Genomic DNA, 20581 nt, shown 5'->3' on the forward strand with positions numbered 1-20581 from the left:
TGTTTGTGTTTAACTTTTTATTTAGTGTTTAAGTTACTCCAATGCGGTTTTTAGGGTGCCCAAAAATACTAAATTACATCATGCAGCGTAAAATAAACAAATGATTCCCATTTTTTTTTATCTAAATCGGTTTGGTCACCGTTTGACCATATTAAATAATAATGAACAAATAAAGGTACTAATAAGTAAGTAAGAAATTCCGTCTCCCTTTAGTCGTATGCGGAAAGTTCGCATATGCAAAACGTTTAATATCATATGAATAACGTTACCTGGATTTTTTTTAAAAAGTAAATGTGACGTTTGCGGATCATATGGTTTATTTTTAGTACAGTCACTTTATTACGATATTTTGACAAATCCAGTGACTGGGTAAATGAGGCTATAAACCTTGAATCTTTCCCCTCGGCATGTCGTTGTACTACATGTTTTGTTGTACTGAAACATTGCTTGCCTCCTTCGTAAGACTACGCTTCGCTACTGAAGTAGGGTGAAAGAAAACAACGTTGTACTGTGCAAAAAAGCCATATTTAGGTCCTCTAAAGAAAAGTACAGTTATTCAGTAAAATTAATTTTGAAGGACAAAGCCTCCGAAGTCTTTTTCCATTCGGTGACGCGTGGTCATCGCATTGAGTCCCATCTAGCTTTGAGAGTGGAATTCGCTTACATATTGATTTCAAGTAGCTTCTCAATTGTCCTCACGATGTTAGGCCATCACAGAAATTTTGGAGTTTCTACCAGGGATCGAACCTTGAAAGACTAAAGCGCAATAATTTGAGCGCACGAGAATTTTGTTGTTTCTATTGCCATCATATATTCAGTTTTGCACGCACAAAGATGATTACTTTTAAGAAACTAGATGTGAGCATAAAATTTCGTATATATCGTCATCATTCTCCAATGTGAACAGTACGACGCCACAAAAGACTCGGGCATGTCTCATAGAATAGTGGTTAAGGGTGTCGCCTTGCAATAAAGGACGCCGGATTCGATTCTGGTATAAACAATATACATGGGATGCCTATCTTGAACTCATTACACAAACATTTCATTTTCGCACCGTTGTCATAATTGTACACCTGATTCCAGCACCCTTTTATATCTAAACCCACGGAAGAGAGTTTTCTCTACTTCTCAATTTTCTTCGAGCAAATTTTGCAAATCTAAGGAGTAACGACTAATGCCATTGTTCTTGGTATCTCAAATCTGACATACGAGAAAATACATGGATTTTAAAAGACTGTCTAGATGCCATTAAGTTAATGCGTTCATTGTGCATTTAGATTCCCGAATAATGGCCGTGGATTTCGCGAGTCTATATTCGCAAATTTTAGGGGGCTACAGGAGAATATAATGTTATCTTTCAACAATATATATATATATATATATAAAGCACACACACATACTGTACATATATGTAGGCCTATGTGGTATATTAATAGTTTATTAGTTTTTAATGGTTTGACAGAAAAAAAATCTTAAGTTTTGGGCCCCCCCCCCCCCCCGAACTGATGAACCTAGCTACGTCCCTGGTAAAAATGAAATAGCGTCCACGTGAAGCGCATTGCTTCCGGTGTTGCTATGGTAACCACAGTAGTGCGGGAGTGATGCCGGTGGCGGCAGCACAAACTCTACTTCTTCCTGATTGGCCAATTTCGTTCAAATTTGTCATTCCGGATTGACCGTCAGCTGATGAAAAGTTTGTATTGTGTTGTGAGTAAAGGAACTTATTTATGTCTTGTAATCCTATTCTATTTGATATTCATATTGCATTTACACTGATTTACACAATCGTAAACTTTTGATGAGAAAACTTTGTAAGTTCACGAAAAAAAGACGTTCGTATTGTTATTCTAATTCCTTCTTAACCCAGGTATACATTTTTTTGGAGCTGAGAGGTCTTCCCCGATGGCGTAGTGGTAGCGTCTTCGCCTTGTAATCAAGGGGTCCAGGGTTTGATACCCGGTGGAGACACTAGTAGTTCGTATCACGCTTTATATTGTAGGTTATCCCGATTAACCTTACTGTGCATAAAGTGGACTTAAAACACCAAATCAATCAATCAGTTTTGGTTGGAGCTGAGCTGCAGTAACTATTAGCCAAATGATTTTCATTTTAATATTTAAAATGCATAAAGAAGATATTATAATGACCTGTTCTTGTGGAAGGTTAATTGTTAAGCTGGAAATGTGGGTTGGACTTGACGAATAGGTTAATGTTTGTATCTGAACGTGTACATCGTTCAATAACCGCGGTGGCCCATGATCCGGTTGTTTAATTACGATTTCATCATGGCACATACAATTTTTACATTTTTCATTTCTGTTACTGCCTGTTAATACATGCGTAGGAGTTTTGTTAACGGGTCAGATTGTTTTATGATTTTTTTCAAATTCCCCTAGCAGAAAGACTAATTATCGCAGAATTTTGGAAATTATTGTGACACAAAATTTGAACCGGTAACGGTTCAGATTGTGGGTCGGGTACCCTATTCTACACCCTCGAATTTTGAATTTTTTTTTTCATTATGAACATTATTTGATCCTATTTATGAATAAAAAAAATTGGAGCGCGGAAAGAAGTATTTACGACTGTACAGCCGGTTAAATTTGAAATTTTGTCGTTTGAAATGGTTCGCAATGATTTCCAATTTCTAGATCGTGATACTAACACGACACCAAATTTTTACTTCTGTTTGCCTAACCTAACCATGTGCCAATGGTTCGTGAGGCTAGCGTCAATGGTTTGCAATTATTTGCAGTTTCTAGATCCTGATACTACCACGACACCAAATTTTAACTATGTTTGCCTAACCTAACCGAAACTAACCTAACCACGCGCCAATGGTTAGTGGGGCTAGCGTCAATGGTTTGCAATTTCTAGACGATTCCGACAAATTTTAACTTAAGATTCGTGATTAGGAGGCCTCAATTAGTGAGTATGTCAAATATGAAGAAAATCTGAGAGGGGTCCGGTTATCTCAAGTCATACCATAAATATATTGTGAGGCCAAATGTAAATGATAGTACAAATAATTTATGAAAATACAGCACTTTTTCAGTCACATGGTATCATTGTTTTGAAGGCAGGAATAAGTTCTAGTGATAGCACAAAACTTTCTAGAGTTTAAGGAAGTCGTTTGTACATGACTGTAACTTCTACCAGTGTCAATAAGTCCATTATTTCAAATATTGTTTAATAGTATGTGTAAAATAGAAGAAAAATTGTCCTGTAGTCAATGCTTAGCACTTGTAGATAAGTTACTAGCAAGTGTCAACAAGTCCATTATTTGTAATGTGTTCTTCAAATGCTTCATAATGGAGCACTTGGGAATTCTTCTGCAAGACAAACTTAAATTGCATTTTTCACCAAGAAAGAAACATAATTTTAAATTAAGTGTCCATTACGGAAGCAGCGGGTGACAAGAACTTAATTCATTGGTGTCCATTACTAGCTCATTATGTACTTCAGTGCAATATGTTCCCAAACACATAAACAGCCTGGTCACTACCATAATAACTCATATGTTCTTATAGAGCATAGTCTTCTACATCAAGAAATATATAAGAGGTAAGTGAAATGCTAAATAATAATTTCTTATAGATATTACCGGTAACAATAATAATTTTGTCTTCGGTGTCCATTACTAGAGCATTTACCCTAATTGCTAAAACTTCGCAGTATGTGTTAAAAGACGTAAATCAAAATCGAACCATGTAAAAATTGCATTCATAGCATGATGAAATCGCAATCAAACAAAAGGAACTTAGGCTGGAGTTCTAGCGATTACTTACTGTGTTTGTTGGTTTTCTCCATCCATTCATTCCCAGATTCTTCCCTTGCCACCAACCATTTGTTTATTGTTGTCTTGTTACAGCCTGTTGCTGTCATCTAGGTCACGTGTGAGGTGCAAATGGTTTTCGTAGTTAGGGTAGATGAGTCAGTTTTAGGGTGTATTCGGATTCAAAAAATACCCGCAAATGCTTTTGTGGTTAGGTTAGGCAGGCTAGGTTTAGGGCTTTTGCATTACAATAATTTCTGTAAATGCTTTCAATATCTCATAATGTTGGAACTAGTTTCAAGCACAACAGTGCTTTGAGCCTCGTGTCGGCAGTAACCTATGGAATGCCTTTCGAATGGAAAGTGATAATATTTGGATAACATATCTTTTAATTTTCTTTTTGCCCATAAATTGGACTTTTCGGAACTGCAAATTGTCATACTTACTCTCAGAAAGAATGCCTTGTCAATGGAAAGAGCAGATGCTTGCAGAAGGTAAATTTTACATATATTTTTCACTGATAAATTGCACTTCTCGGAGTTATAAACGTTTACTTATAATTGCTTTTAGCAAGGTTAAACTTTACTGTAACACCCATGCCTGCAGTTCTGCAAAACTTTGACTTTTTCCTCTGAAACTTTGAAAAATCATGAAACATTCGGAACTGTTACCTTTTACAAATAAAATTGGTTCCATATGCATGGAAAACACAAGTAGCAGTGATATATGATCACAAAGTTGAGCCTTCGTAAGTAAAGAACCCGCCATCTCTCAGTATTTTTGCCGCTTTTTATTAGTAAACATTGTTTATATGGACACTTAAATAGTTAAGAAACGCATACAAAAGATCACCATCAAAGAAACTTAGAAGAAAAACATCTAAAATTGCCATCAGCCCCAAATGTAACAGTCCCAGCCTAAGGACGTAAAATTATAAGCACCAATATATCGAACACTCCTAACGATAATTTCACTTCTATTTTGGTTTCATAATTTTTCAGTCCTTGGTGTGTGATTTACTTTATTTTATAACACATTTATAAAACGGTAGGCAACGTTCAATCTGCTGCTGTTGTAGATTTTTGTGTTGAGTGCTTTATTCACTTGCGAGAAGCTTTCGTGCTAACAACAACTGAAAACGTAAAGAACATAATCTTCATTGAGCATTGAAAATATTTCATTTCCTTGAGGGGATACAAAGGGTGAAATGTACTGCAAAAATTATCACAAGATGAGAATGTGGCCCAAGTTTTGGTTATTTAATTCCAAATTATCATGGTAAACAAAATTTTGTTGCATGTTTAGGTTACTATTTGTGTCTGTTAACACATAATTCAAAGACTTAATGGTTACTTGATGTGTGTTTTCTTGAAAATTATTTTTCCCATCTCTATAGTCTATTATGGTTCATTGTTTGCAAGCAACTATTTGTTTCCTGTTGTCTTGGTTAAAGACAGCTGCTGCCATATTTGTTACATTTGGGGGGAGGGTGTTGTTGATGGTGTTTTCTTCTTTGGGACCTGTTACCACTCGATGAGAAATTCTTTCATTGCTAGGCAAGGTGGATTCATTTAAATCAAGATTTAAATCAGGTGATTTTCTTGACAAAAATCACTGAATTAATTAACTGTAAATAAATAATTTATTGAATAATGTACATAATGAGTTTGTAGATATCATTGAATGGTGTTTATTAGGCTCAAAGAAAGGAAACGAAATAAATGTAATGATAGGGTGAAGCACACACTAAAAGAAATGTAATATATAAACTGCAAACACACTTATATTTCTCTTGATTTAAAATTCAATAATTTTTATAGGCAGAAACAGCAAATATTTTGTGTACGTAGAATAATATATAAGATCTAATTTTAAACCGTAAATAGTGTAATTATCATTAAACTGTAAACAAACATGGCAGCTAATGTTTTGCAAACTGTCAATCAAAAAATTTCCAAACTTCAGCTAAAAAAGACTAAGAATATTTTTTAAGTTACGATTATATAGTACAGGGGTGGCCAACGCGTCAACCGCGGTCTACCAGTCGACCAGCATACCGCGAGAGGTAGCCCACGGTGCTCTGTCATATTATATGGATTTTATTATGTATAGTCACAAAACATTTTATTACTTACTTCTCAGTATTTTCAACTGTTGTATTAGGAAAAAAGCTTTGTTGTAACAGTCAATTTCTTTCTTTGTTGAATCGACTTGCAACATGATAAACTCATTGACGGAATGCAGTGTCAAGTGTTTGGAAACAGGTGAACTGCTGAAAAGTACAAAATAGTTGTATATTTTTTTTACTGATGTCCAGCAACAAGTGAAATACTTTTGTTAAAATGAGTGTTTATGAAAGAATAAAATTGTAGTAATTATGGTTAGGTATGTAAAAAAAAAAAAAGAAAGTTTTTTATCTTCTCATTAAAAGGATGAAAAGATGCTAATGACATGATGGCTACTCGAATTCCGGGAATTATGCGTGAATTATTGGTTTCGTGAATTATGTGTGAATTCTACTTGAATTTTTCTCCGTAGATGTGAAGAATTACAACTTTTATTAATCCAAATCCTATTCACATTTTATGCAAGTAAAAATCATTTTCATAAAATGTTCTTGCTCGATACGCTTACAATTCCTGCTTTTCTTAGTCTTATCAAGTTTATAACTTTATAACCGCTAGGGGTGGTGGGAGTCGGCCCTGGGTGCCGAACTATCTAAATGGGAAAAAGTTGTAAAATTGATTGATTGATTTGTGGTTTTAAGTCCATTTTACGCACAGAAAGGCTAATTGGGACTGAACCTACAGTTTAAAGTGGGTTCCGAACCACTGTGCCATGTGCTTCCATTGGGGAGGCACAAAAGTCCCCTGAAATTATTTGCACCCTATTAAATCAATATTGATTTCAGCCTGCAAAAAATTAGATCTAAAAATTTTCTTGCTCGTTTCGCTCGCATTATTTCATTGTTCTCCGTAATGCATTGTATTGTAAATTGCAATGGGGACACACAGTTTTTTGCACATGACACATATATTTGGTGTCTAATGTAAAATGTACGCTAAATTCAAATATGCACTCAGAATTTTTCTATCACTCACAGTTTTTGTACAGTGACATTTTTTAAGTATTGCTTGTTATGAATTTTAGGTATTTTTTCTTTGATAAGTAATGTATGTAAAACAGTTTTTAAATGATTTCGAACAGAATTGGGGCACAAACAATTTAACCTGTACGAATGCACAATGATGCATGCAGGGTTTTATTTCGGGGGAGGGCTGAATTGCATTGAAAGGGGGGGACAAACCTCGTAGATGATGCGACTTCAGTGGTAATGGAATGGTGTGGCTTGAACCACGAGATCATTCATCGGACTGTGATTTCTGTATTACAAAGATAAAAGGAATAACTAGTAAATTCAATTATACAGTCAAGTACACAAATTTGACATCGGCTATGAGGCCAGTACTTGTACCACACCCCCTGCATATCTAACTGTAGAGATGAATGGGAACATGAGGCAGCTACCGAAGTTCAAAATGAGGAGCAAGATCATTCTACTTTTGAGGCCTCTTCTTGTGAACCTCATCTGTTAACACAAAGTAAATTATACAGCCTTGTTCAGGATTTGAAGTTGGGAAAGAAAACAGGCCGAACTTTTCGATTTAAAAGTAATTGCATTGTTAAAGGGTTTGCAGCTTGGCTATACTAAATTTTGCTGTTTCGTGTGCGAATGGGACAGCAAGGACAAGAATAATCATTACATCAATAATGACTAAAGCGTGAATCACATATGCCTGGACAGAAAAATTTTGTGATTCTTGTTCCTCCACTTCATATCAAGTTAGGGAGGGCTTTTGAAAAACTTCATTAAGACGATGAACATAAATTGTGTTGATTTCATTATTTAAGGGAAAAATTTCCATGTGTAAGTCCACTAGAATAAGGGAAGGGATTTTTTGTGTGACCCAAATTAGAACTTTGATAACGAATAAAAAATTTGAAGGTCTGTTAGGCGAAATTGAAAGATCAGCGTGGAGTTAATTTAAAACCGTTCTGTATAATCGTATTATGAAACCAAAAAGCTTGGAAATATCATGAGACTGCGGGTGAACTGTGTGTAATATGTCCCTCAAAGTATATCTCTTGGAATCTCACCTGGATTTCTTCCCTGACAACCTTGGTGCCGTTTGTGACACATTGGGAGCGTTTCCACCAAGACATCTCTGTCATGGAAAATAGGTACCAGGGACAGTGGAGTGCAAGAATGTTTTCTCATTACTGTTGGATGCTGGAGAGAGATGTTCCAGATGCACAATACTGAAGGGATCAACAATGCCCACATTTTAATTAAGTTGAATAGCACCATGTATGTATGTATGCACAAAAATGTTTCACACTTAACTTAGGCTTCACAAAAAACTGTGGGTGATGGAGAAAACTACTTACATATTTGAATTCAGCGTGAAAAGTTCTATTAAGATCAGCTATTTTTCCTCGTGTGCCAAAAAAAAAGTTCAATTTTGTTCCCCAGTGTTATCAGACAGAGAAATAACACTTGTCTTAATTGATTTTGTTTTAAATGCACGAACAACTGTTTTGAGGAAAGGGAGCCTGCACATTTCAGAGACAATTTATGTAATTTTTGCTGTTGGCTTATTGTGAGATGGATGAATTGGTTCTGTAATATATTTAAGTAATGTATGTTGTTTATAATATGTATTAAAGAAACTTTGAATACGCACACAATTTAGTGTTCACGTCGCTCCATGTTGCATATATGTGAAACATATATCGTGTATGAAAGTGATACATGTTAATGTAAAAAAATAATTATATTTGGAATGCATATATCAAGCATTTTCTGTCTCAAAAATAGTTTGTGTGCTTGTTTTCCATTATTGATGTGAAATTGAACGTGTTAAAAAAATAATTCAGAACGTTTGTTCGAACACAAATGCTTTAGCACCAACTTCAACCCCCTTTTTAGCATAATTTACGAGGATAATAACATCTTTGATACTACTACTACTACTAATAATAATAACAACAACAGTGTTGGTACCAGCGGGTTTGAATCCTGGCTTGGGTATGGATGTTTGTGACTGTTCATTCATCAATTTCATCATATCACTCATCCCCATCTTCACAAATTAGCCAAACGTGGCTCAAGAAGCGAAGTAAAATAAAACAAATCAAAATGTTATAATAATAACATTATTATTAACACTATTATTATTAGTACGTTTATTCTGGCACTTTCTCCTTGGCCACCGAGTCAAAAATTCATGGTTGCACCTCTGATTGTAAATAGAAACTCAGCACCTTAAATTAAATATTTTAATTATATTACGTATACCGTTTAATTGAATTATAATTTTTGGATGTTGGAATCACATAGTCCCTTTATATTATTAAGATATTTGTGTCTGGATGTTGAGAGGCGGCAATACGTAAGGTTGAAATAGAGAAAACATCTGCTTGAATTTTTGGAAAGTTCGCCTTGAAAACCGGGAATTATACTTGAATTTTATCATGGTCCTAGATTAGCCACCCTATAATGATGAACTGGAGAGATACAGCCTAAAACAGGTGCCAGGCCCACAGTACTGAAGCCAGAACTTATTTAATAAATAAATAAATACATAAAATAAAATAATGTCAATTTTATGGTATTGGCCCTTTGCTTCCTTTTTTAGGCTCTCGTTGTTAGATCTAATGAGATAAGTAGACCGCCAGTGATTCTTGAAATGTGAATTAGCCTTTAAACCAAAAAAGGTCACCGCTGATATAGTACATACAGAATGTTATATTTTCACTACAATAGAAAATTTTCTTCATGGGCTAGGTCTTCTTCAACACAATATACACAACACAAGGAAGGACAAAAACCATGGTTACATTCTCTCCTCCTTTGAAAACTGTGAGGTCAGACCCTTGTTGAATCTCGTTCAGTCAGACTAGGAGTCGCTTTGTGCTTCCTCCAGGCATAAGACTCCGTGTGGAAGAAAACACCATGGGACATTGACCTTTTCAGTTGGAATCTGCTTTCCGAAGGGACCGTGACCGAGGCTGTTGAACTGTTTACAGATGTGATTCACACCTTAATTCAGGACTATGTGCCATAAAACAATAAAATGTAAGTTCCCTCCTTGGTTTGATAAAGAGTTGCAGCATCTATTACACAACAAAAAGAGAGCATGGCAACTGCGGAAAAGTTTCGCCAATACCCACACACAACATTTTCAAACCACTTCGTAAGTATAATAAAGACCTTATGAAACAGAAATACACTGAATATGTAAACACAGTCACAATCAAACTCCTTACTAATTCAAAGAGATTCTGAACATTAATAAATTCACGGACACAAGCCAAATGCATCCCTTTAGAAGTAACACACAATGACATTTCAGTTGTTGGTGAACTATTCAATCTAACATTTCAAAATAATTTTGTTTCAAATGATGTTTTAGATCACCGCCTATCAAATCTATCTGCCCTCACTCTCTTTCTACCATCTTTACAAAACCAGGTGGTCTTGCCCTTCCTTATGTCCTTTTCTTCTCATCTAGCATCTGGACCAGACAATATTCCTACTATTTTCCTTCAAATAACAGCTCACTCACTAGCTGCTACTCTAGCAATGTTATACAATAGGTGCTTCTCTGAAGGCTGCTTCCCCACTCAATGGAAGAAAGCAAATATCATTCCTATTTTTAAATCTGGCAATGCAAACGATACTACATGTTACAGGCCCATTTCTCTCCTTTCTGCACTTGCTATTATCTGTGAAAAAATTCTAAAAGATAGACTTCTGAAATTCACTTCCCCTTACATTAACCCAGCACAACACAGCTTTCTTACAAATTCTTCATGCCTTACCAATCTGTCTTCTATGCAATCCTATGCCATAAATGCAATTACTAATCGTAATCAGTTAGATGTTGTTTACTTTGATCTGTCCAAAGCTTTTGATTCAGTGGATCACCATTGTTTACTACATAAATTATCTAACAGATTTAACATCACTGGAAACACGTTAAAATTAGTGAAAGATTATCTAAGAAATAGATATTAACGCGTTATACTTCCTGAAACTCTTTCTAACTGGCTTCCTGTTATATCTGGTGTGTCGCAAGGAAGCATTCTTGGCCCTCTGATATTTGTATTATATCTGTATGATCTCACAGACCTCTTTAATTCCCCAATCTCAAGCACAATTCTAATGTTCGCTGATGATTGCAAGATTATGAGAGAAATAAAACAGCCATCAGACATGCAACTTCTCCAAAATGGCATAAACAGATTCTCTGAATGGTGTAAATGATGGAAACTGTCCACAAACCCTTCTAAATGCTCATACATAACAATTTCATTAAAACAAAACATTCTTGAAAGTAATTATACACTCACCGACCTCCCTCTAACAAAAGGAGCACAACACCGAGATCTAGGTATCCTCATATATTCAAAACTAAATTTCGATAATCACGTATCAACCATCATAAAGAAGGCAATGCGTATGCTAGGCCTACTTTAGAGATTCACCGAAATCAATAACCCGAAAACACTTTCCATTTACTTCAAAACATTTGTGTCTCCCATTCTAGAATACTGTTCACCAATCTGGAACATGACTGCTCATTCTCATACCTTCAAGATCGACAGTGTTCTCAGCTTTTTCCTCCATCGTTCGATATAGAGTGCCTGCCCTGAGACAACTACCTAAGAGAGATCTTCTTTGTAAATCTGAACATTAATACTCCAGAACCTTGTAGATACATTGCAGATATCAAATTGCTATACAATTATGGAAACTTAAGATGCAGCATCCCACTCCGCGAACTCTCGCTCAGATTGCCTAGACATAAAACATGGAGCATGGACACTTTCCACACTAAACTCCCAGGCTCTCACTCATACAACGTTTACTATTCCTTAGGCTACTTGGGCCTTCCCCGATGGCGCAGTGGTAGCATCGTTGCCTTGTAATCAAGGGGTCCTGGGTATGATACCCGGTGGAGGGACATATAGTGGTTCGGATCCCACTTTAAACTGTAGGTCCAGTCCCAATTAGCCTTACTGTGCATAAAGTGGACTTAAAACACCAAATCAATCAATCAATCAAATCCATAGACTACCAAATCAGTTCAATATCATCTCAAACCAAATAGATATATTCAGTTCATATTCATCTTTTATCATCAACATAGAAAAATTGTAGGCCTACATAAGTAATGATTTTGTGAAAGTGATCTGTTTACCTTAATACTGTTTTGGTTTGTTTATTTTATGTTATCCTTTTTTTGTGGTTTTTAATCTTAGTCTGGCTTCTGCTGTACTGGAAATTTTAATCTTCTATATATATAAAAATGGATGTATTTGTGGGTATGTAAATTTGTTTGTTCCGGCATAACTCTCGAATGCCTGAAGCAATTCAACCAAACTTGGTACACGTATCACTTGCAATCTGGATAGAATACTCTTTGGGGTAAGATACCCCTGGCACCCCTAGGGGTGGGGTGGGAAGGGGTGACATGTAAAAATAATCCAAACCGATATTAAATTCTGCCCAAACAGACATCCGTGACTCTATGCAATCCCGCACAATGATAGTGTTCCTCGGGTTGTCTAACATTCAGGCTGTGTTGCGAAAATGACCGATATTAGTGTGGAATCCATAGTTTTTGTGACACTCCCAATGTGGTTCAACTTCAAGTTCATCACCTATCGGCATGGGGGTGAGAGGGGGTGAAAAATAAAATGCCACAAATGACCTAGATTAGTGTTAAATCCATAGTTTTCGAAGTCTCTAAGCTAATTGGAGTCATTCACGATCACATTTAAAATTAGATACATTTTACACTATAGTTAGAATTCATTATTTTCCTGTCTAATACAAGATTGGGATAAATAAATAATTAGGCAATGCCGGGTAATCAGCTAGTAAATAAATAAACAAGGAAAATTACTGAAATTATTATAGTTTCAACAAACATTTCCATAGTAAATTCATGTATACAGTATCAGAAACAGAAAAATGTATTGAACTCTGATAAACTTACTTTTCATTTTTCCGCGTAAATTTCTTTCGCGATCGATTTCGCCACCCGTCTGGTGGCTTCCATAGGCGTGTTTATCAGAGTTAATTACCTATCTCCGCGAAACCGCCAAACAGATATCTTTAGATACAATGAGAAAAATGTATATTTACAGGTAGTTTTTTTTTATTTGCCTTAATCAAACTGTTCAAATATTTTACAGGGCCGTTAATCAGAAAAAAGAAACCTTTCTATAGAAAAGATGTACGATAGGTCACACTAAAAGTTTTTAGACACGCGCAAGTAAAACACTGGAGACCAAAAGTATGAATGCTATAATTTTTCAAAGTATTCTCCATGACAGTTGATACACTTGTTCATCCGCTCAAACCAAGTGTGAAAGCACTGGGACCACACATCTGAAGGCACCTCTTGAATGCACTGAACGAAGGCGGTGACTGCCTCCTCGGGAGTAGGAAATGAAGAACCTCGTAACGTATCCTTGATTTTAGGGAACAGGAAGAAATTACAAGGGGCGAGGTCGGGACTGTAAGGAGGATGAGTCATTTCTTCGATGTTGGAGGCTTTGAAGAATTCAATTGTTCGTACTGCTGTATGGCTGCACGCATTGTCTTGATGCACAATAATGCGACTTCGTGGGCATTTTTCATGAACTTTCCGTACGATCTCCGGTAAACAAACTGTAGTGTACCATTCAGCATTAATGGTCCGACGTCCCTGTAGCGGCACTGTTGCAATATGGCCCGTCCGATTGAAGAAAGTGGCAACCATTTGTTTGCCAACACTTCGTCCCTACCTGACTTTTGTTGGTGGGTCTTCATCTGGGAAGATCCACTGCGTCGACTGTCGTTTGCTCTCAGGTTCATAACAGTACACCCAAGTTTTGTCACCTGTTACGATGTCATACAGTGCATTTGATTGTCCTTGGTTAAATTTGTCCAGCATTTTCATGCATCATGTGACCCGTGCCTGCTTTTGCTCCTGAGTAAGATGGTGTGGGATCCATCTGGCACAGAGCTTCCTGACACCAAGGCGGTCATGCAGGATCGTTTGAACCTGACTCATACCAATACCCAGTGTTGCACTAATAACTGCATATGTCACCCGGTTATCCTCCTCTATCATGCGACGCACTCTGTCGACGTTTTCTTGAGAAGTTGCTGTCATAGGACGACCATCACGTAATTCATCACTGAGTTTCTGACGTCCACGTCGAAATTCTAAAACCCAATTAAACACAGTCACACGGCATGGGGCTTCCTCCTGAAATGCATTTCGGAGCCTTTCATAACATTGCTGCTGTGTTAAACCTGCTCGAAAATCGTAAAAAATCATTGCTCTGAAGTGCTCCCGTGTTAAATCCATTTTACTGTACACACACGACAATAATTGACTAATTTCTGGCACACAACAATTGACAACTATAAATTCTGCAGCATTATCACACTTCACAGACTACTAACTTCAACATATCCTAGAGACAATGTATTGCTGCAATCAGTGTTGCCGCATCTAAAAACTTTTAGTGTCACCCGTATGGTGCCAAAAAACATACAAGCAATTTTAAGCATGTATGTTTTTTTTTAAAAAAAATTGATTTAAATAAAAATATCATCAAAAATGATTTTCTTAATAAAAATCATGATTCTTATCCACCCTGTTGCTAGGTTAGGCAGTCCAGGTTTGAGCCTCTTAGCAGGAGGTTCTTTTAAATGCTTTCGTACATAGTCTCAGGCATGACATTTTTGAACATGAGGCTGCATGAAAACATGGCAGTAGTTTGTGTCCAAGATGACCTCAGTTCAATTAATGGAAAGTGGCGATGATTGCATAAGCTATACTTTTTATATCTTATTTCTCACCAATAAAGAAAAGAAAAAAAACTTGCACAACTCTTTAATTGAAGGCATACCTTGTAATTACTTGTATTAGTTTATTGACATTTATTAGGAAAAGGCCATATTTTGAAAAGTCCTACTATATCTCTTTAATACATGGAATGAAATTAATGAGAAATGTACCTTGTATTATAAGTTGCAGATTTTATCATATTTCATCAAAATCTTAGATCATGGGTTCCACCCCACCCTCCCTTTTATGATTGAATTGACATCCCTTAGTGGATTGTAACATACATGTCACGTGTGAGTAAATACATCAGTTGTAAGAGAATTCTATTTTCAGCAATTTTCATTAATCTCCATCAGGAGTATAAATAAGTCTTCATTGGCAGCAATATTAAGAAAACACAAGCAGTAAAATTATCTCCATAAATAACTTTCCTCTGTCTTATCAGTATCAACCGATACAGGCATGTCAGTTTCTTTGAAAATTAACTCACCAATAAACTTACTGATCCTATTTTTTTATAATTTATTGCATTTTTCAGTTTTTTTTTCATGCATATAAAAGTTTAAATTGTATAGCCTGGTTTCATAAAGTAAATGTCTAAATATGGAATATCCTTTTCTACTGTTAAATAAATTAAGTACAGAAGTGAATGAACCATTCAGATTCTCCATGAAACATTTGAACATCAGATTGGGAAGATATTGGTTGTATGTATCAGTAAATTTTATATTATTACTTCATCAGTTTTGTCAAACATTTCTTATCTGCCAATTTCTATATTATATTATTCTGAATAAGTTCTCTTATTCTTATTTTGTTACTGATTTGTCCTAAACCATTTGTAGTTATTTTTCACAGAATAAATTTTACTGTGACCAATTTCTGCACATAAACAAGATGGTAAAAATCTAATTTAACTTATAGTTCAGTACTGTTTTTTACACTTTCCTCTAAGATTGTGGAGATTTTTGTAAAACTATATCCATATTTTGTTTCAGTTTCTGAGTCATGGATTCTGTGAATTTGTCAGAACTTCTTGGCCTTGGAAATAAACCACAAGAGTTCCTGATGCTGTGGCAGGATCATCTCCTCGACCTCTCAGCTAGCCTGCGGGAATCTCTGGCTAGGGAGGATTTCAAGGATGTGACATTGGCCTGTGATGGTCAGTACATGCAGGCTCACAAACTGGTTCTTTCTATGTGCAGTCCGTACCTAAGGACTTTGTTCAAGGCGAGTAAGGTTTTTGCATTGAAGTAGAACCCAATTAATACTATTTTATGCTTACAGAATGTCGATCCTTGTATATGTGTCCGATTTTGAACCGTCACCCCTGCACACAGAATCGACCTATCCAAGCAGTTAAAAGCACGGGAGGACTGTTAGAACCTGTAGTATCGTGGCACTATCACGAGTGTGTGTTGTGTGCATCATGGCTCCTAAGGTGAACCGTTTTTGGGAAGGCTACATAGTTGCACGTTTCCGTGCCAAATATTCGGTGTCGAAAATTCAGAAACAGTACGAAGAACATGGATGCACCTTGGTTTCAACGACTATCAATCGCCATAAAAACTATGAGGTTCCAACTATTCAGTCGCTCACAAGGGGCCCTGAAGACGGAGGCAGATTCAGCCTCCGAAACGTAGGTAAATCTCTTTTAAAAAATAACAGTGGTTAAAAGTCCAAAAAACTAGAATTTGTTATTCTTGTTGCATTCTTAACTTCCGATTCTGTGACTTCACTGTAACCCACACTCAACTATATTATCACTCATCCTCATCTTCACAATTAGCAGAAATGTGAAGTAAAATAAACCAATAGAATCAAATCCAATTTATATTGCAACATTTTTTATTACTGGCTCCATGAAACACGTGAAGGTATAAATGATTTATTCATGTCAACATGATTTATTTTAAGTAGAGTAAGGTGAGCCACAAAAATAACATAATTTGACTTCTGAGTATTACACCTCTGATAAGACTAGCACGTATATCGCGTTTGTCACAACCTGTTAGGTTTCCCATACCAGCGATCGTTCGACAGTTCTGGTGCCAATGGGAAACGAGGAAAACATCGTGTGCTGAGCAGCGAGGAGCGAATGGAAGCCATAAGAGATGCACTTTTGCAATTGCTGTTGCCACATTGTAGTCTAACTCCGACGTGTTTTGTTTGTCTTTGTGCAAGAAGTTTGCTTTGTGAACATGGTGCTGATTAGTCTGGTGTTGAATTTGTGAATTCTCTCGTCCCAATGTGGGGTTCACTCTATCTACAGCGGCAATGCCACATGGTTCCTGCTAGAAATGTCAGCGACCGGCAAGTGCAGGAAACTGGACAGGATCTACCAAACGTGGTATAACTAAAACTAGGAAGTTGACATATCATCTATTTTTTTCTGAGCTCTTAAAACTTTGATGAACCTTATATCAGTCCGTTTTTTTCAGTTAGAACAAGAAACATTGTTTTTTTTTTAAATTTAAATTTTCCAGCCACTTTTGCTTTTAGGTCATTTTTCAGTATTTTTTGATGTTTTTTATTGCATTTTTCTTCATTTTTGAGGTTTATTTTTTCTTCCACCATTTAAATGCATTTGCTGACACAACTTACATATTTAAATTTCCTGGCATATCCCAGCCTGGGCATTGATGTTTGTGTGTCCATTTATCATTCTCATCATCACATCCCTCGTACCCATCTTCACAAATTAGCCAAAATTGAGACAAAAAGCAAAGTAAAATAATGCAAATCAATCAATCTTTTTAGCAAGTTTGCCATTAATAGAAAATATGGTCAGTGCAAAAGCTCAATATTATTTGTAACTAAAATGTTTTGCCTTGGAAAAAATAATTAATTATGGTTAATTTATTTTCTTCCACCAAACTTAGAATACTTTGGGTGAAGCTTACTATGAGGTTCCCTTGCTATTATCGCTTTCATCTGTGGTTTTAAAGTAAAATTAGTCACAATATAAACAAATTATTATCTGATGTACGCAAGACACAACTATATTTTCAGATGCTGACCAACTACTGTATGGTGCAAGGCCCACTCTGAAAGGAGGTGAATGACTTATGCAGAAAAACCTTGTGTTGTACTTTCAAGTAAAAATAGAAAACTTCATTAGCTCTTAATTGCTTTTCCACCTTTCTTCAGGAGTTGGAAATACCAAACAACGGGATTTATCGAATTATTATTCTATTACTCTTGTAATTTATGAAAAAATCAACCTTTGATTTTAAGAGCAAAAATTATTTGAAGGTCATTTTATAGGCTATTTTTGGACTTTTTTTGGGATATCGACTTCCGAGTCCTACACCTAACTAACTCACTTTCTATATCTCGCATATATAATGTGCAGTACAATTCAGGTTCAAGAAATGGCTTTCTTAGTTGTCAGTCGTAAAGCTGTTGCTATGCCTGTTGCTATGCTCTAGATAGGCCCTATCTAGAGCAAATGACACCATAGCACCTGCTGCTACGTAGACCAAGAGGAGAATATTGTCTTGTGTACACAATGAGTCACCAACCCATGCTCCCTCCACTGCGTTTAGAATCCGAAAGCTTTTCCTTCCGTAACCACTTGTTTATTCTGTAGTAGAAGAAAGTGAAATCAAAATTATGTTATGGATTTGCAGCACTCGGGGAGTTATTTTATCTTACTTCTCACCCAACAAATACCGCTGATACATATTCCGTGTGATGGGAGCTGCATGCTCGAATTCTGTGCTTTTCTCAGTGTGGCAAAACGTTCCGTTATAAAGTGAAAAATCTTGGGAATGTCCATTTCACTTTTATAGTGTTTTTTATTATTATTATTACTAAAGAAAGCTACCCCGAGGCCCACCCAGCATCGAATGACATGGGTACCTGGGGGAAACCCTGGGGGGTAAAGGCGGTCAGGGGTATGGTGCTGATTGCATCACCCCCACTTATGACCGGATCAAGAAAGTGTGGGGCATTACCCCCACACACCCTATACACCTTCATGGCGTGGTGCTAAGCACCGGGGAGCACTTTATCTTTTTTTTTTTACCTTTACTAAAGAAATCTAGCCTGATAATTTTTATTTGTGCCTCTTGATATATACATCTATGCAGCAACATAGTGAAAATATGCGTGGTTTCATGTTGGCTGTCCAAATTATTCTGTACAGCACAGTTTTGTGGGTCAAAAATTTTGGAAAAAGTGCATATTATACATGAGTAAGTATGGTAATTTGTGGATAATGACCTTTTCCAATTTATTGTTCTTAGGTGAATCCTTGCCAGCATCCTATCATCATGTTGAAGAATGTTCGCTACAAGGACTTGATGGCTATCCTCCAATTCATGTATCAAGGTGAAGTGAATCTGCAGCCAGAAGACTTGCATGGCTTTTTTGAGACTGCAGAGATGTTGCAGATTCCCAGCTTGTCACGACAAGATACAAGCAAAGTAAGTACAATTAATATAGACTTACTTCATTCAACACTATATAGTTTTGCCTACCTAATTTCAAAAACTAGACCATGGGCGTAGATCAAGTTATGAGGATGGATGGAATATGACACACTGGGAAATAATAATAATAATAATGATGTATAAGAGCACCAGTGTTGCCAGCTTAGAGAAACAATTTCCGGAATTTTGACTTTTAGCTTTGGTCTTATGGACGCTGGATGGACTAAATTTGGAAGATAGTGTGATGAAAGACTACTCTTTGAGGATATGTAGTGCCCAATCCCAAATTAATTTAAAAAAAAAACAACTGAAATTTTGCTATCATAATATAGTATTTGGGCAATTTTGAAAATTGTGTTTTTGCCCCTGGACTGCTTATAATTTCAGGCTTCGTTTCATGTGAAAATGTAAATTTGATGGTAGTGCTTCATCTGATAAAAATACATGCTGTAAAATCAACTAATCTCATTTGCTGTTCAAGTGCTATGATGCAACATAAAAAAATTGTGGACTTCGAAATGTTCTGAGATGCTCAGATACTTGGGAGAAGTGTACTCAGAGGTGACCACTGGACAGTATTCATATCACAAGATTATTAGGTATATTTGAGAGGAAAGTGCCGAGATAATATTTGGAGCAATGCAGGATAGTGGAATATGGTGAAAGACATAATCATGAACTGTAGGACCTATGTGATGTACCTGATATTGTTAAGATCAGAATTGATCATTGAGATGGACTGAATTGTATGTGAAAAGTATGGTTTGATTGACTGATTTGGTTTATTTTACTTTGCTTTTCTGTCACTTTTGACTAATTACAAAGATGAGGATGAGAAATGGGATGATGAAATTGGTCAAGGGACACTCACAAAGAACACCCATGCCCAGGCTGGGATTCGAACCCGGGACCCTTAGCATGATGGTGTGTTGTGCTTACCACTCTGCAAAAGGGACTGGCTTTTAATCTATTGCAGAATTTTTGAGGAAGTGTATGCCGTGAAAGCCATAGGAAGGATGAAAATTTGAAAATGAGATGGGAAGACAGCATCTTACAGAATCTGTTACTGCCAGAATTTAAGAACTGGAAAAGCACAGCAATGAATAGGGAGAACTGACAGGAACTTCTGAGTAAAAACAAGGCCCATGTGGGACGGTCAAGCAATGAATAATGATTTTGTACAAATGGGGTAAACAATGCTTTCAGCAGTAGTGGGCAGTCATCTCCCTAGGGTTACCAGAAGTCATCTTTTACCTGGACATGCCCTCTTTTTCGGGTCCTAAAGATTGTCCGGATGGGGTTTTACGAAAATGAGGAAATGTTCTCTTCTTTTAGGGTATAGATAACTGCTACAACTTCAAGATTCATCACAGTCTGCCCTGGTGGCAGATTGGTTAGTTAGCATATTGTGCTATGATGCCAGGAATCCTGGGTTAGAATCCCGGCATGGG

At 36.5% G+C, this 20581-nt stretch overlaps 1 protein-coding gene across 2 annotated transcripts in view; it reads left to right on the forward strand.

Moving 5' to 3' along the window:
- The first annotated feature begins 1676 nt into the window (after positions 1-1676).
- LOC146000113 (uncharacterized) overlaps positions 1677-20581 on the forward strand; it is a 35612-nt gene continuing 16707 nt past the window's right edge. Inside the window, exons 1-3 of one of the 2 annotated variants that reach the window (XM_083137461.1) lie at positions 1677-1710; positions 15693-15924; positions 18945-19124. In XM_083137461.1, the coding sequence (XP_082993587.1) occupies positions 15703-15924; positions 18945-19124 (402 nt within the window). In that variant the 5' untranslated portion in view covers positions 1677-1710; positions 15693-15702. Of the gene's footprint in view, positions 1815-15692; positions 15925-18944; positions 19125-20581 lie in introns of both variants that reach the window. The other variant, XM_083137460.1, reaches the window with a different exon arrangement.

This window comes from Lepisma saccharinum, chromosome 16, assembly GCF_977018435.1.
Source record: "Lepisma saccharinum chromosome 16, izLepSacc3.1, whole genome shotgun sequence".
NCBI classification, from domain to species: domain Eukaryota; kingdom Metazoa; phylum Arthropoda; class Insecta; order Zygentoma; family Lepismatidae; genus Lepisma; species Lepisma saccharinum.